The sequence below is a fragment of the Apiospora aurea genome (assembly GCF_038362705.1).
Source record: "Apiospora aurea strain CBS 24483 chromosome Unknown utg000007l_segment0_segment0, whole genome shotgun sequence".
Taxonomy (NCBI): Eukaryota; Fungi; Ascomycota; class Sordariomycetes; order Amphisphaeriales; family Apiosporaceae; genus Apiospora; species Apiospora aurea.
This window is the reverse complement of record NW_027117394.1, coordinates 3,135,926-3,150,118: the sequence shown is the minus strand read 5'-3', so window position 1 is coordinate 3,150,118 and position 14,193 is coordinate 3,135,926. Positions and strand designations below refer to the sequence as shown.

The 14,193-nt window shown below is 49.6% G+C and overlaps 5 protein-coding genes across 5 annotated transcripts; 2 read left to right on the top strand and 3 right to left on the bottom strand.

Moving 5' to 3' along the window:
• Positions 1–547: 547 nt before the first annotated feature.
• Positions 548–4,498, bottom strand: PG986_011239 (uncharacterized protein; the record flags this gene model as incomplete). The annotated part of the gene is made up of 8 exons (XM_066847461.1): positions 548–1,046; positions 1,187–1,292; positions 1,479–2,878; positions 2,934–3,529; positions 3,581–3,615; positions 3,673–3,858; positions 4,031–4,114; positions 4,165–4,498. 8 exons carry the CDS (start codon positions 4,496–4,498, stop codon positions 548–550), a joined length of 3,240 nt encoding a protein of 1,079 aa, XP_066696952.1.
• A 997-nt stretch (positions 4,499–5,495) lies between these two features.
• PG986_011238 (uncharacterized protein) lies at positions 5,496–8,341 on the top strand (the record flags this gene model as incomplete). The annotated part of the gene is made up of 2 exons (XM_066847460.1): positions 5,496–6,490; positions 6,544–8,341. The coding sequence occupies 2 exons, from the start codon at positions 5,496–5,498 to the stop codon at positions 8,339–8,341; spliced, it is 2,793 nt and encodes a 930-aa protein (XP_066696951.1).
• A 283-nt stretch (positions 8,342–8,624) lies between these two features.
• On the bottom strand, positions 8,625–9,263 carry PG986_011237 (uncharacterized protein; the record flags this gene model as incomplete). Its single annotated transcript, XM_066847459.1, has 3 exons — positions 8,625–8,759; positions 8,990–9,070; positions 9,144–9,263. The coding sequence occupies 3 exons, from the start codon at positions 9,261–9,263 to the stop codon at positions 8,625–8,627; spliced, it is 336 nt and encodes a 111-aa protein (XP_066696950.1).
• Positions 9,264–9,998: 735 nt separating this feature from the next.
• On the top strand, positions 9,999–11,167 carry PG986_011236 (uncharacterized protein; the record flags this gene model as incomplete). Its single annotated transcript, XM_066847458.1, has 3 exons — positions 9,999–10,011; positions 10,059–10,351; positions 10,406–11,167. The coding sequence occupies 3 exons, from the start codon at positions 9,999–10,001 to the stop codon at positions 11,165–11,167; spliced, it is 1,068 nt and encodes a 355-aa protein (XP_066696949.1).
• Positions 11,168–11,439: 272 nt separating this feature from the next.
• On the bottom strand, positions 11,440–12,322 carry PG986_011235 (uncharacterized protein; the record flags this gene model as incomplete). Its single annotated transcript, XM_066847457.1, has 2 exons — positions 11,440–11,894; positions 12,040–12,322. The coding sequence occupies 2 exons, from the start codon at positions 12,320–12,322 to the stop codon at positions 11,440–11,442; spliced, it is 738 nt and encodes a 245-aa protein (XP_066696948.1).
• Positions 12,323–14,193: the final 1,871 nt, after the last annotated feature.

Genomic DNA, 14,193 nt, shown 5'->3' with positions numbered 1-14,193 from the left:
TTTGGTAATGTACAGATTTCAGGAGGTGACAGGAGGGCGGCATTGGGCGCGTAGCAGCCAGCGCGGCGTACCCCGCAGTAACCGTAGTACGACGAGCCCTGGGTTCTGCTGGGTTTTCTGGGTTTGCTGGGGTTTGCTGGGTTTTGCAGCCCTGTCCAGGTCCTGCCCAGGGCGTCTGTCCTCTGTTACTGGCTTGTCCTGCGCCCTAGCGCGGTGGGGTAAGGACTCAATTGCTACATGTTTTCATGCAATTGGTTTCAGGCCTCGGCCACGGCGCAGCAGCAGTGGGAGTGGGATGCAAGAACTAAAGCAGTGTAGCAGCAGGTAATAATAGCACAAAGGACGGTAACGGCGCTATTGGCAACTCGATGGCGACAAGAGCATTCCTGCCCGGTCGTGCCAACATCCGGCGCGGCCAAGCGGGCGAGTGTCGCCAGTTGACAAATCAATTGCGGCGTGTGGGCATAAGAGATTTGAGATTGAAAATTGAAATAGGGGGCGGGTCTCGAACTGCATTTCCCATCCTTCTGGTCCGAATAGATCCAACCTATGCCCATCGCAATTCGCCATGTCCTGCCAATTCCGCGACCTCGATAGGAGTCTTTCCGTCATTGTTCTTCAATTTCGTGTCGCCGGTGCGCGCCACCAACGTTGGCATCAGGTTCTTGTCGCCCAGCTTGGCCGCATGGTGCAGCGCACTGCAGCCGTCATGGTCCTGGAGGTTCACGTCGGCGCCCTGGCGGACTAGGTAGCACGCCATTGCCGCGTCTTGAGCGGCGATGATGGCCAGGTGCAGCGGGGTGCGGCCTCTGATGTCTGTTCGGTCGAGCGCGATGCCAGCCTTGCGTGTCGCTTCGACAACCGCTTCGACAACGGGGAAGTCCCCAGACGTCACAGCTAGATGCAGATACGAGCGCCTTCCGTGGTCGGTTTTGTCGAGCTGCCGCATCACATCGACGAGAAGTTCGACCGCTTCTCTGCTCTTCTGGACAAGGGCAATGTGCAGCGGAGTGCGGTCAGATCGATCACTGATATCGGGATCGGCCCTGTTGTGCAACAAGAACCGGATTGCACTGTGCAGGTTCTTCATCACGGCAACGTGCAGAGGTGTGGCCCAGACTTGTCCTGTACATTCTGGCCCTTGCCACGGCTGAGAAAAGCAGCCATCAATGCGTGATTGTCGTACCCAGTGGCTTTGTGAAGTGGAGCATGGCCGCTGTTGTCGAGGACAGTGCAGTCTGCCCCGTGGTCCAGGAGGAGACTCACAATCAGAGGCTGATTGGATTCAACGGCTGTGTGAAGTGGTGTCTAGCCTTGGCGGTCTTGAGCCCCCAGGATTGCGCCTTTGTGCACGAGCAGCCACGATGCGGACATGTTGCCTCGAGCGATTGCCATCTGAAGTGGCGTCCAACCTTGCAGGTCGTCCCTCAACTCCAAAGCGCACCCGTGCTCTAACAGAATCCAAAACAGTGACTTACCCTGGACTGTGGGCCATGTCTCGATCATGCGATGCAGGAGACTTCTGCCCGCTTTGTCCCGAATGCTCGGGTCAGCACCGGCCATCAAGAGCAGGTAGGCTATCTTAGACCCTCCGTACAGAACCGCCCACTCAATGGGGGCCATCCCGTCCCAGTCCTGTCGGTTCAGCTCTATGTTCAGGTCAGGCCTCTCCAACAGGAGGAAGCGGACGAGACCAACTCCCTGGTTTCCATAGCTGGCTGCCTCGCTAAGTATGAGCCAGCCATCGTGGTCTGACGGTTTGTTGATATTGGCTCCGGCATCGATGAGTAACCGGACGATGCTTTTATGACCCATTTTGAAAGCCCACCGGAGTGCGCTATACCCCTCTTCATCCTCGGCATCTATATCGGCGTATATTGGGAGCAAGACCTTGACTGCCCAGTAATGACCCTCGCGGGCGGCAGAACGAAGAGGAGTAAAACCTTTCTTATCTTGGAGGCCTTCGTTTAACATCTGAGAGCTATCAAGCAGAGTCCTGATGCTCCATTCGTCATGATTCGATATGGCAAGGTGAAGTGGTGTCCTCCCCTTGACGTCCTGGGCGTTAACGTTGGCCCCCTGTTCCAGCAGCACTTGCAGGATGCGATGCTGTTGAAATATAACAGCCCAATGGGTTGCCGCGTGAGAAATCTCTGCACCAGTATCAATCGGGATGGCCAAACTGTTGATCGAGTGTAGCACTAGCTCCTTTGAACCAAAGTAAGTGGATAGGTGCAGGGCAGTCGCATTAGACTTTAGGTGGGAAGGAATGATATCCATGCACCCCATAGCTTTCGAAAGTTTCGTTTGGGCTTCTAGCAATTCCATAGCAAGCCTCAAGGCTTCAGTGTCTCCACATGAGCGCCGAAAGTGGTATCCCCAATTCTCAGCAGCATAAGCCAAGTATGCTGACCTGTGAGATGATTCGTGCTGTGAGCCATCGACAGTGTCTGTGAGGGAGCGTTCCAAAAGGTCGCTCAAGCATCTCCGAGCCAGCGAAGTATGGGAATCCCTAAAGCGAACGAATTCCTTACGCTCCAAGAACTCGTGGGTGGTATAGTGAAACAGACGAACGATTCCGGAGTCGTCGGCGAGGATCAATCCGGCGCAAATGGCTTCCAAGGTATTGGCATTGAGTTTACTGCCAACTTGATGTCCTGCCACAGCCTGGCTCAATTCTCCGATTGACATTGGTCGAGCCGCATAGCACACCCAGTTGAGAGCTGCCCGCGCCATGTTCCTATTAGTTTCTCGCTGATCCTCGATCCGACGTAAAGCACCTTCGTAGAAATAGGATGAGTCCCCTTGAGCTTCATTGATTGCGTCTTGACTGTTGTCTCGTTCGAGGGCCTTCATCTGCAGTTGAGCAAAGAGAAAGCTGCCATGACACATCAGAAGTATTCATTGATAGGGGCTTCGGTTGTCACACTTACTTTCCTTGCGACTTCATGACAAATTCACCATGGAGGTTTGGCCCGGAACCGTTATGGTTCGCGCCTTCGGATGCCATTGCCTGTTTCAGTACTTCTGAGGACCGAAGCCTCCACTCCAAAAAGGCAGTGATATCCTCATCTCTTGCCTGGATAGGAATGCTTCTATCGAATTTGATGGACTCGAAGATATTCTTGTTGCCTCTTGAGGTGACAAGGACCTTGAAGTTCTCCGGGAGCTCCGAGATGATGCTCATCAGTGTTTGTGGCCGTTTCTCGTCAGTTTCGTCGAAATACTCATCCAGTCCATCCAAGACGAGGTATACTTGGTGGAATGCCGCTGCTTCTGCCTTGAATAGATCCATATAACCTTGGTGACTCAGCAATTCATCCGGATCCCCCGACTCGTTACACTTTCTCGCCGTTTCCGGCAGGGCGTATGGTTTTTGGTTCAGCAGCTGCGACAGTAAGTCGGCCAAGATGGCAGCGGGGGTCTGCTTATCGCGTTGTTGGTAATCGAAATAGACGGATAGAACTCCCCGGGTCTTCCTGTCTTGTAAGCCTCTCTGGTAGATAACATCTCGGAGATGACGAATTATCTTTGCGCTGTAATACAATGTCAGCTTAGGCTAGAGCGGCTATGAGCTCACTGGATCATACGCCAATACGGATTTGCCAACCCCGGCTGAGGAGTCAAGTAGTTAGAGGTATTGATTTGTCAAGGCTTTAGGACAGAACATACGTTTTCCATAACACCACAAGTGATTATATTCTCCGCCTTGCCACTGAAGAAATGTGGTATCTTGAAACAGCCACTCTCCGGAGCTGGGTACGGCTTGTCCAATATCTTCGAGTCGTCGATGCTTCTTGAGTGATTCAAGCCGTGCAAGCTTCTTCAACTTCTGAGATAACTTGGTAGGGGAGACACCTGCCGTTGGAAATCCGAAGTTAAGCTGGGGCCAAACTTCCTGACTCATTGTAGAATAACATACCCCGAGTATTGAAGACTTGTCATGCCGAAGGGAATTTAGTTTCTGACACTGAACAACCAATTTCCCCCATAAGAATGTGGAAGCCGCAGGCCATATCACAGCACGTACCATATTTGACGCCTTTGTGAATCGTGATTGAGCCACCCACGATGGAGTTGTTCACATTCGCTCCTGTGGTCGAGCCATTGGATCCTTTTCGGTGTTAGCCGGATCTTTACGCCACACAGGAGTGTCGTACGCACTGAATTCTATGCCACCAACGCTTTTGAATCTACTTGTAATGATCGAATGATCGACTGTGCCAATGTCAATGTGTTCTGCCTCGGAATAGCCCTGACGGCCTCTGTCCTTGTCCATCACGTGGCCTTCAATAGCTTCACTTGGTATAATATTCAGATCACATAACAGGCCTGGTGGCAGTGGAGTTGAACATCTTATGTTAACAGCCAAGGGAATGCAGAAGATGTTGGTATTAGTTTTGGGTATGGCAGCTTTACCGAAGCCTCCGTCAGTGCCTTCTTTCGCCTGGCGTTGGTTTCCGACTTGGCTGACAGTCAGCTCCAGAGCATGCGCCATTGTGGTATTTGGCGCATATCAGCCTGCCTACTGTAGCATCTTGCTGACTATCTGCCGTGCTTCAAGGATTATATATTGCCACCCCCCTCCATGCCCGGCACTCCCGGGACTTGGCTTCCGACGCGAGGTTCATGCAGCCAATGGTTTTCATCAACCATGTCCCTCACCGAAATCAATATGCAGCTATGATCATGCCCCTCCTGTAACCTGCCGCTCAGACGGAGCTTAGAAGGGAAAGTGAGTAGGGGTTGCATTCGGGGGATAAATGGATTGGGGTAATCGGAAAGACGAGCGTTCACACGAAGAACCGTCATTGATCTACTCGTAAATGTCCATAATTTGTAGCCACGATGAACAATTGCTCATGTTTTAGCTCATTCTATACTTAAATGCCTATGATCTCATCATGAAAGCCCACAAGAATCTCGAACGCTGGCGCTGTAGCCTTTTACAGCCTTACCCGCCAAATATTTGAGGCCAAAGTTTGCTTCACACCCTCACACTTTGGGTGCAGAACTGGCGGGAATATTGCGACATGTTTGACGAATAAAATGTTCGTGCTCGAGCTCTGTGCACTGCAGCTATCCGCTGTCAGCTTACACTGCCATCATGTAACCCTGCGATGTCTCAAACCCCGCTCAGCCTTCTCTTCTACTCATATCCATATTAGTGATCGCCAAGGTCTCATAGATGAACGCGATTACGCATGCAGATATGGTGAGTCAGGAAGATTAGCCGTTCCTCTACGTGCACGCCCCACGGAAAGACGGTCGGATTTCATGCATCGTATCTTGGCGTCTACCAACCAACATGGAGTAATTAACAAGACCAATCATTCAGTGTCGGCCAGTTCCACCTTTCCAATATATGACTCTTCTATGAGTCTATCTATCTGTTCGAGGCTGAGTAGGACCAATAAACCAGTTCCTTTCCTTGGAGTAACAGCTTCACAAGCATCGCGAGCAGCGACACGGTCAACATCAATTCAACAGAGAGAATGTCTGATACGGATGAGATCCTACATAAAACTGGTTCAGTGAAGTCTGACGAATCAGAGCCCAATCAAACACCACCACCACGGGCGCCATCTCTACCCCCACCCCGGCAGCCATCACATCGTAGTGTAGTTGTTGAAGATGACCCTGACGATACACCAGTCCGTGCTGGTCCATCAGGGAGCGGCGGGCTGATAACCCCCAATCGTACCGATGATCTGATGGAAGGTAAACAACCAAAAGCCAGTGAACGGCGGAGTTCTGGGCGGAGAAACCTGATCATAACCGCCGAACCGTCAGGAAATTCCATACGGGTTCCATGGCGAAGCAGCACCAAGAGCTCGCATAGAGGCAGAGAACCCTCGGATGAAATAGTACAATACTCAAGAGATGAAAATGCATTGGAAACGTCCCATGCCTATCGCAATCCTCGAAAGAACAGACCAGAGGGACGAGCTCGTCCGAGCCGGGAAGGTGCAGTTGGCCAACCGGAACAAGAGGAGACCGATTGGGGAGTCAGCGCTACGAGGAACCGCGCGGTACAACAGTCAAACTTCACATACACCAGGCCAAGTGAACAGGTTGACTCGTATCCAAGCCGCTTCTTGAACAATACTGAATCAGATGGGCCGCTGGGTGAACTGATGGCTTATCAATCGAATCCATTCCAGACTGGTAACGACTACGCAACAAAAGCGTACTTTGGAGCAGGTCCCAGTCACGGACCATATACATATCCAAGCCATGGTCAAAACTACGTCCAGCCAATCAATTACGCACCACCACCGGTTCATTACCCGACGTCGCAGTACCACCCAAATTATGGATACCCGCCACAACCTATACCGCCTTACACTCTACCACCACCGAGCTGGCCTCAAGCAGACACTCGGACGGTACCGCAGACAACTGCACAAGACAATACTCGTCAGGGAAAGGATGTCATGAGTCCAGAACTAAAAAAGGCCTTGGAGGAGATAGAAAACCACAAGAGGGAGTTGGAAGACCACAGAAAGGAATTGGAAGAAAGTAGGAAAAAGTGGCGGACAGAGAGGAAATCATCCAGACTTTCAGGATCCACGACAGAAAGAACGAGATACTGGATGATGCAAAGACCAGAGAAGAGCGGTTGCGAAAGATGGAGAAAGAGGACGAACAAAAGAGGGCAGAAGAGAGAAGGCAGGAGGTGGCCAGAATAGAATACCAGAACAAACTGGATCGGGCCACCAAGGAGGCTAAGGAGCAGCTGGAACAGCGGCAAAGAGACGAGGAAAAGCGCAGAGAAGCTGATGAGAAGAAGTTCAAGGATCTGGAAGCTGACTTGCGAAGACGTATCGAAGCGGAGTTGGAAGAAAAGGAAGCGGGAAAGGAGAGACGTCGAAATTGGGAAACCGATTTGCGAAGAAGGATAGAGGCGGAGATGGCGGAAAAGGAGGCCCACAGGCAGAGAGAGATCGAGAAACAGATGTACCTCGAAAGACAAATCAGAGAAAAGGTGATGAGGGAGAGAAAGGAGCAGGAGGAGATGGCAGTGAGAGAGCAGCTCAGAAAGCAGGAAATCGAGAAGCGACTGGAGCACGAGTTCGAGATGAAACGCCAAAAAGCCAACGAGATTGAACTGTACAGAAAAGGTGTCGAAGCCCAGGCCAGGATGCAAGCTGCCCAAATCATCGAGTCCGAGAAGCGCAAGTTGGACTTGGAAAGGCTTAAGCTAGAGATTCAGCAAGATACAGATCAGGTCATCAGGGACACGATTTATACTTCATCAGGAGACGCCACGTTCCGCCCGCACGGCGCATCGATTAACGTGGAAGATTACCAAGATCAGCGCACAGTCAGCGAGGCTATGCAACGAGAGTACGCTGGCTCACAAATAGGTAGCCTGCGCGCCTCCAACATCGGCGACCAAGAATCCCACATCAGTCAAGGTCCTCCCTCGGAACCAATGTCACCAACTCTGGGCCGGTTTCTGTCGCGGTCGGACTGGAATAGCCTCAATGGGAACTTGGGGACTTCGCGAACTAACTCGCAACAGACGATATTGGGGCGTCCGGAAAGCGTACGTCACCATCTCTACAACCATAGCAGAAACCCGTTCGCCGCTCAGCAACGCAACCACCTCGGGTCTCAGCAGCAACTTCATCAACCGATCCCGGTGTACGACACAAATCCGTACGGTATCTCGCAGAGCATGGCGCTGCCAAATCAATCGCCTTCTGGACTAAGCTCAAATATACACATACCGCGCCCGTATGTTGAGGCTGAACAAGTCAGTCCAGGGCAGGCGGAAAGGTATTTGCGACCTCAGCTTCAATCGGGGATTGCAAGTTCTCTGCAAGCTCACATTGAGAGTGAAATGGGCTCCCAAGCGGGTGCAAGTGAGATATTACCAAACATCGAAAGATCATGGTCCCCTCCTTCGAGGCCACCCAATCCTGGTCCAATTCAGGTCGGAACGCCTAGCAAGCCAAATAAGACGGATAGCTTTGGGGCCCGAGAGAACGCCTTGCCAAGAAACCATGCTCCAGGCAATTTGATTTCACTGAGCTCCAATAGTCCTGCATCGACGCCGAGGGAGAGCCTGGCTGCATTTCCGGCACCTAGTCCGCCACGAGCAACGGGAATCGGAGGTTCCTTGCCAACAAGATCGCTACACAACTCGTACGATGGTGATAGTGATCACGTGGCGAGAGTCTATGCAAGCCCCGTGGCTAAGACAGAGCCAAGCAGGCAAGATACGCGCTCCTCAAGAGAGCTTACTTCACTAGTCGGCAGTAAGCCCGATTCATGGGCATCGGAAAACCAGCATGTGCCATCATTGAAGCATAAGAAGCGGTTTTCGAAATAGGAGACGCATGAAATAGATTGATCAAGTACAACTAAAGCTTAGAAAATTTACATCCAGTGACGAGCCGGAAAGTACCATACAAACCACATACACCATCAAATAAATAGATCAACGACAAATGATTGCGACGAAATGTTCTCGAAAGAAATGATCCAACGACAAGGAAGACAGAACATCAAAACAGATATAAAGCCAAGTAGAAAGTTATTCTCCTCAGCTTGAAAGTCGAATCAGTTGCTGTGGAGGGGTACGGAGGGATTGGGATGAGTTCTAGCAAAGTAGCTTACACGAATGTCAGCTTGCCGGAAGTCGTGATTTCCCTAGCGATCAAGGACTTCACAACGTTTCCAGCCACACAGATTGCCGATTTGGTCATCATTCGCCCTTGCGCGGTATTCTCTGCATCCATCTCGATCGTCTGCTTGTGGCGAAGTGATTAGCAAGTCTTACTTAAAACAAATCACCAGGGGTAGCCTTGGACTGATTTACATACCCTCTCAATGACTTCGCTCTTACCAGCTACCTCACAAGAATAGGAGACCCAATAAGTGACTGGTACCAGCAAATTGTGTGGGGCTTGGGGCGAAACAAACTGAATTCAATATCCCCGGTTGTATCAAGTAGCTCTGTCACCAAGGACTGGCTCACACTGCCTTGTAGATTCACGTTGTGCTCCTTGTTCATGCTTCTCTGGGCCTTCTTGTCGATTTGCGGCTTTTCTTGCTCGTTCTGCTAGGTTGGTCGTCAGTTACGGATGATCAGGCAGACTTGCGTCGGGCACACTCAATCAGGGGATGCATACTTGTTTCTCGGGCGTCTCGTCACTGGATTTACTGCCCAATGCCTTGCCCATCGGTCCTGTTCCTTGGAGGTCTGACAGGGTGGTGATGGGCGTAGTGCCAGTCTTCCTGGACGATGCCATGGTGCAGAAGCGCCCGGAATTGTTTTGTTTTGTGTGGATCACAGGGACGGGTGTCGGTTCTAGGGTGGGGGCGATGGAAGGAAAGGTTGGGCGTTTTCGATGTCAAGAAAAGCGCCTTGGATAAATAGCTTTCTTCGGCCGGGCAGATGCTTGGTTGCCTTGTTTCCATGACTGGATCGGTTCTGGCTCCTGCAAAATTCATCCGCGATGACTGGATGCCTCACAATTCGTCACATGTAAGTAATTGTCGAGTCAATCTTGATAGTGCTCCCCATCTGACCATATGGGGAACTGGTCTGAGTACAAGTCCTGTACCATCCCCGCACGAGGGCAATATACCGTCACACCCGTGCTTCTTGCTAAAGTGACCCCATGTGAGTTGGTGTGTTTCGGCTGCATCCGTGATCACGAATGAGACGTGTCCAAGTTTCTTCTTGCCCATTATTGTCTGCAAGGTCAGAACCTGGCTGCATAAGTCTCCACCCACCACTAACGATGCATTTACAGCCTGCTTTTAACCTCCATCTCGACGTAAAGACTTGCTCTCTTCACAAAGAGGCCTCGAGCTTTTGCACCACTGTGTGACTTGGAACCCTCGGCTCTGATGAGTTTCCAACATGATATTCCTGTCTCGAAGACCATGGACATCGTCTGCGAGGTCAGCCGAAACCGTCGTTGTAGCCGACAGCGGGTCTCCTCCGAGTTATGGAATCAAATCACTCTATGGGCCCGAAGATGCGGTTGCAGAGTAAGTTCAATCACCCCTAGCCTGGCACATCTCGGTCTCATCCAAAGGTTGCCTCGGTGGCTATGACTCCAAGGCTGACCGATTGCTGACACCCCCTGGAAGTGTAATATTCGTACACGGACTCAAGGGCGACCCCGACCGAACTTGGACAGTGCCAGGCTCCGACAGCTCTTGGCTTCAGACGCTTTTGCCGTTGAAACTCCCAGACTGCCGCATTCTTACCTACGGCTACGACTCGAATCCCGTAAACGTGACTGGTGTGGTGTCTAGCAACACCATTGGCAATCATGCGAGGAATTTTCTAACCCTCCTTTCATCGTACAGAGCCCAGAGCAATACCGTAAGTTTATTATATGTCCGATTCTAGGTTCCACTCGGCTAAATACACCCGCAGGCCGACCGTGCCATCATATTGGTTGCCCACAGCATGGGCGGCCTCATGTGTGAGGATGTGAGCAAAAGTACCTCCGCCGCAACTCCCTCAGCCTTACTAAGTATAGTCTATGATCAGGCTCTGCTAGCGTCTCAAAACAGTTCCGAGGATCACCTCCGAGCCATACTGGAGTGCACCTGTGGGATCCTGTTTCTTGGCACACCTCATTCCGGCTCCGGGCTGGCAAAGTCAGCGGAACGCCTTGCCAAGTGTATTGGCCTTATCAAAAACACCAACCCGCATATTCTGGGAGTGCTGAGGAGGGACTCGAAAGTACTGTCGAGAATCCAGCATGACTTCCACACGATGATCCGATCGAGGAGTTGTGATGGATATCCCCCAATCAACATCTCCTGTTGCTACGAGGAGCTGCCGTTACCAGGGATTGGCGAAGTTGTGTCGAAGACGTCGGCAATTTTGCATGGCTATACCGCTATCGGGATCCACAGCAATCACCGAGATATGGTGCGGTTCTCTAGCCCAGATGACCTTGGCTTCTTAAGTATCACCGGAGAACTGAAAAGATGGATCGGGGACTTGAGAACATCGGACGGAAAGCTACGGAGAAGCTTCGCCAGAGTGAGTAGCCTGCCGGTTAAGGGGTTCATGGGTGCCGAAGCAACCAGCCAATTGGGCGGCATCACCATCTGGGGCAACGTGTTTCAGTCCAGCGTAGTCAACGGCTCCCATACGGTGAATGGCGATATGTATTTTGGTAAATAGGATGTGCTCTGGTTTCATATAGTAATAAGGCATTTGAGGAACTTGTGCATAGGCTGAATATCGAAGATCATACAATAGCGAAACCAAATATTTAATTCCCAATCATTAAATCTCCCTATAGAAGTGCTAGGTACTTCTGAAGTCATTATAGCTGACCCACACGCATCATAATGACAACAATAATGGCAACAGAACAAACAGAAATATTTTCTTTTGTAGAGTGAAAAGGGCTGGTGTGAACCGGTCATCAGTGTCTTAATCCAACTCTGCAACTACGGCTGTTCCCACTTGTGCTGGCCGCCAACGTAGCCATACTGCAATACATCTGACTGAGTCCGTGCTTGTACCTCTTTCAACTTCGCTAAGCCGATGCCCTTGCCTGGCATGTTCGTAGCATCCGGTCTATTGTATCTCTGCTTTGCAAGCATCCACAGCAGCACAGCAAATAGCATGAGCAGGGGCACGCCCAGGCCGGCAGCGAGGCCTGCCCCGAGAGCGATGGACGGAGTCGATGGGCAAGCATCAGTGGGCAGCGTTGCATCGCCCGAATTGGTGCCGGCCGGCATAGGCATTGACGTCGCTGACCCGGTCGGTGTATTGCCTGAGATCATAGGATGTGCCGTATTGGAGCCCCAGGTGCTTGCGACAACGGGTATGCATCGGCTAAGTCGAAGGCGTAGCACTCGACCTTCGAGTCGAGTGGATCGCAGCAACAGCCGTTGAATTCCTTGCAGAAACGAAGTAGAGCCTGGCCATTGCCGACTTCTTCATTTAGTATGTCTGATCTCATTCAAGATGTCCTGTCTATATTCCAATTTCTGGGTGGACGTCCAATGCTACGGTCAAGCGACACCTTGATGGGATTTACTCACCACCAGTGCAGACGTTGGGACAGCTTCGTCTCCAGTTCTTGTTAGTGCACGTGCCTTGATACATACGGCCAAAGTATAGGCTCTGACATAGGCCGTTGCTGTAACAAATGTCGCGATACGCCTCGGTGAAGCGGTAACAGCAGGCCCCTCCGGCATTGCTGCAAGGCTTGTACCCTGAAGCCGAGCCGTCGGGGCAATAACAAGCTTGTGCTTCTGCTGCGGAAGAGATACCAAGAATCACCAGCCCAACTCTCGACAATCGGGGCATGCGCGAGGCAAACATGATGAGAGACGTATTGTGATACACGGAGCACTCGTGTGTCAAGTATGTAGGGTACGACTGAATAAAAGATCTAGAAAGAATGGATGCGTTGATCCCACAAAACGAGGCCCCAAGGAAAGGTTCCTCTTGCAAGAGTGCTAACCGTCGGCCCCCTTTGGTGTTTCCAAGATCATCCAAGCCGCAGCGTTTTGTCTGACCACCATGGAAGACCTGATGTCTACTTGAAACCGAGGCGCGCCCCTATTTCTTGGGGGCCCAGCCGATGTGCAAGCCAGATATAATTGGATATCAGGGTATCTGTTCATGCACTGACCTCCCACCACTCCAAGCTAAGCTAGTATGCAATTGAAATGTTACACGACGCACCCCCTTTTTGAATTTCTATTTATTTGTCGAGGCCGAGCAAGTGGCGTTGAATTCATCACCTTGCAACTTCTTGATAGTGGAATGAATAATTGTCCTTAGAGGAGAACTTGCCAGAGGAATATCCCGAGCAGGCCGGTCACAGGTGTCTTTGCGGATCTCCACACGTAACGGCGATGGCCTTGATCTAGTTAGGTTACGCAAGGTTTATTGTATCGCAGAGGGGACAGCGCAGCATCTAGATAGAATCATTGGCTGGTAAGAATGGACTATGGTAAAGGTACCGGAAATATCGGGCTGCCTTGGGTCAAGAAACGATAGGAAAAGAGGACGGCTGGGGTAGGCAATGACTGCAGATACAATTTAGGTTCATAAGCTCACCACCCGTCTCGCTGACCCCCTGCCTCGCTGACGCCCTTTTCCCCACTAAAATCGTAAAAACTTCATAATATTTAAAAGGTTCTATAAAATTAAATAAAATAGGTAAAATTAATCAGATCTTTATATTTTAAAATAAAAGATCATTTAAAGTTAATATAATTTGATTTTAAAAATATATAAATTTAACGCTATTAATATAACGCTTAAAAGGTGAATTCGAAATTTTATATATAAATTACTAAGAAATGTAAAAATTAGGATAAAACTTTAAATAAATATTATTATTTAAGTTTAAAACATTTTACGGTTATAAGATATTATTTAAAAGGTAAATTAAAGAAACGAAGCTTATAAGTAATTTATTTATTTAATTATTGATTTATTTGAAAATTTTAAATTATTTTCTATGTGGAAAAACTAGAGAAAATTTATTTCTTTTAATTCAAAAATGGTTTTATTTTATTTAATTTTTATTTCTAAAATAAAATACTTTATTAAGCTTAAATATAATAAATAATAAAGTAATCACGTAATTTATATATAAACTTTATTTTATATTTATAATAATAATATTTTAAATACCTACCACCTAAGAAAAGAAGGGAAAAGATCGATAACTCGGTCGAACCATCGAATAATCGAAAACAAACTTTATTATTTAAATCTACGAGGTCGAATTAACCTAGCCGAACTTTTATCGAGGGGACGCAGCTAAGGCGCTACGGTATGGATAATCCGATAGATAATCCGATGGTTGTTGATACCGGTCGCGCCGGACTCGCGTAGAGCCAGCACTACCCGCGAAGCAACGTCGCGGCGTATAACTAAGGATTTTAAACGCTTTAAACGCGTCCTAGTAGCGAAAATGGCTTAAGAAGAGGTATCGAAGAAGGATTAAAGTATTTGGAGAAACTAATCGCTAATCTAGTAGCCCCCAGTAGTGAGCGTGAAGAGATTTTTTAAATAATTAAGGAACTTCGCACCGAAACGACCGAACTACGACCGCACCTCGACGACGACGATAACGCGCTAATAACCCGCGGGGAATTACGAAAAATAATCGGAAAAGCTATCGCTTAAACTACACAGAATCCTAAAACTATATAAACTAAATCTTAGGCTTAAAT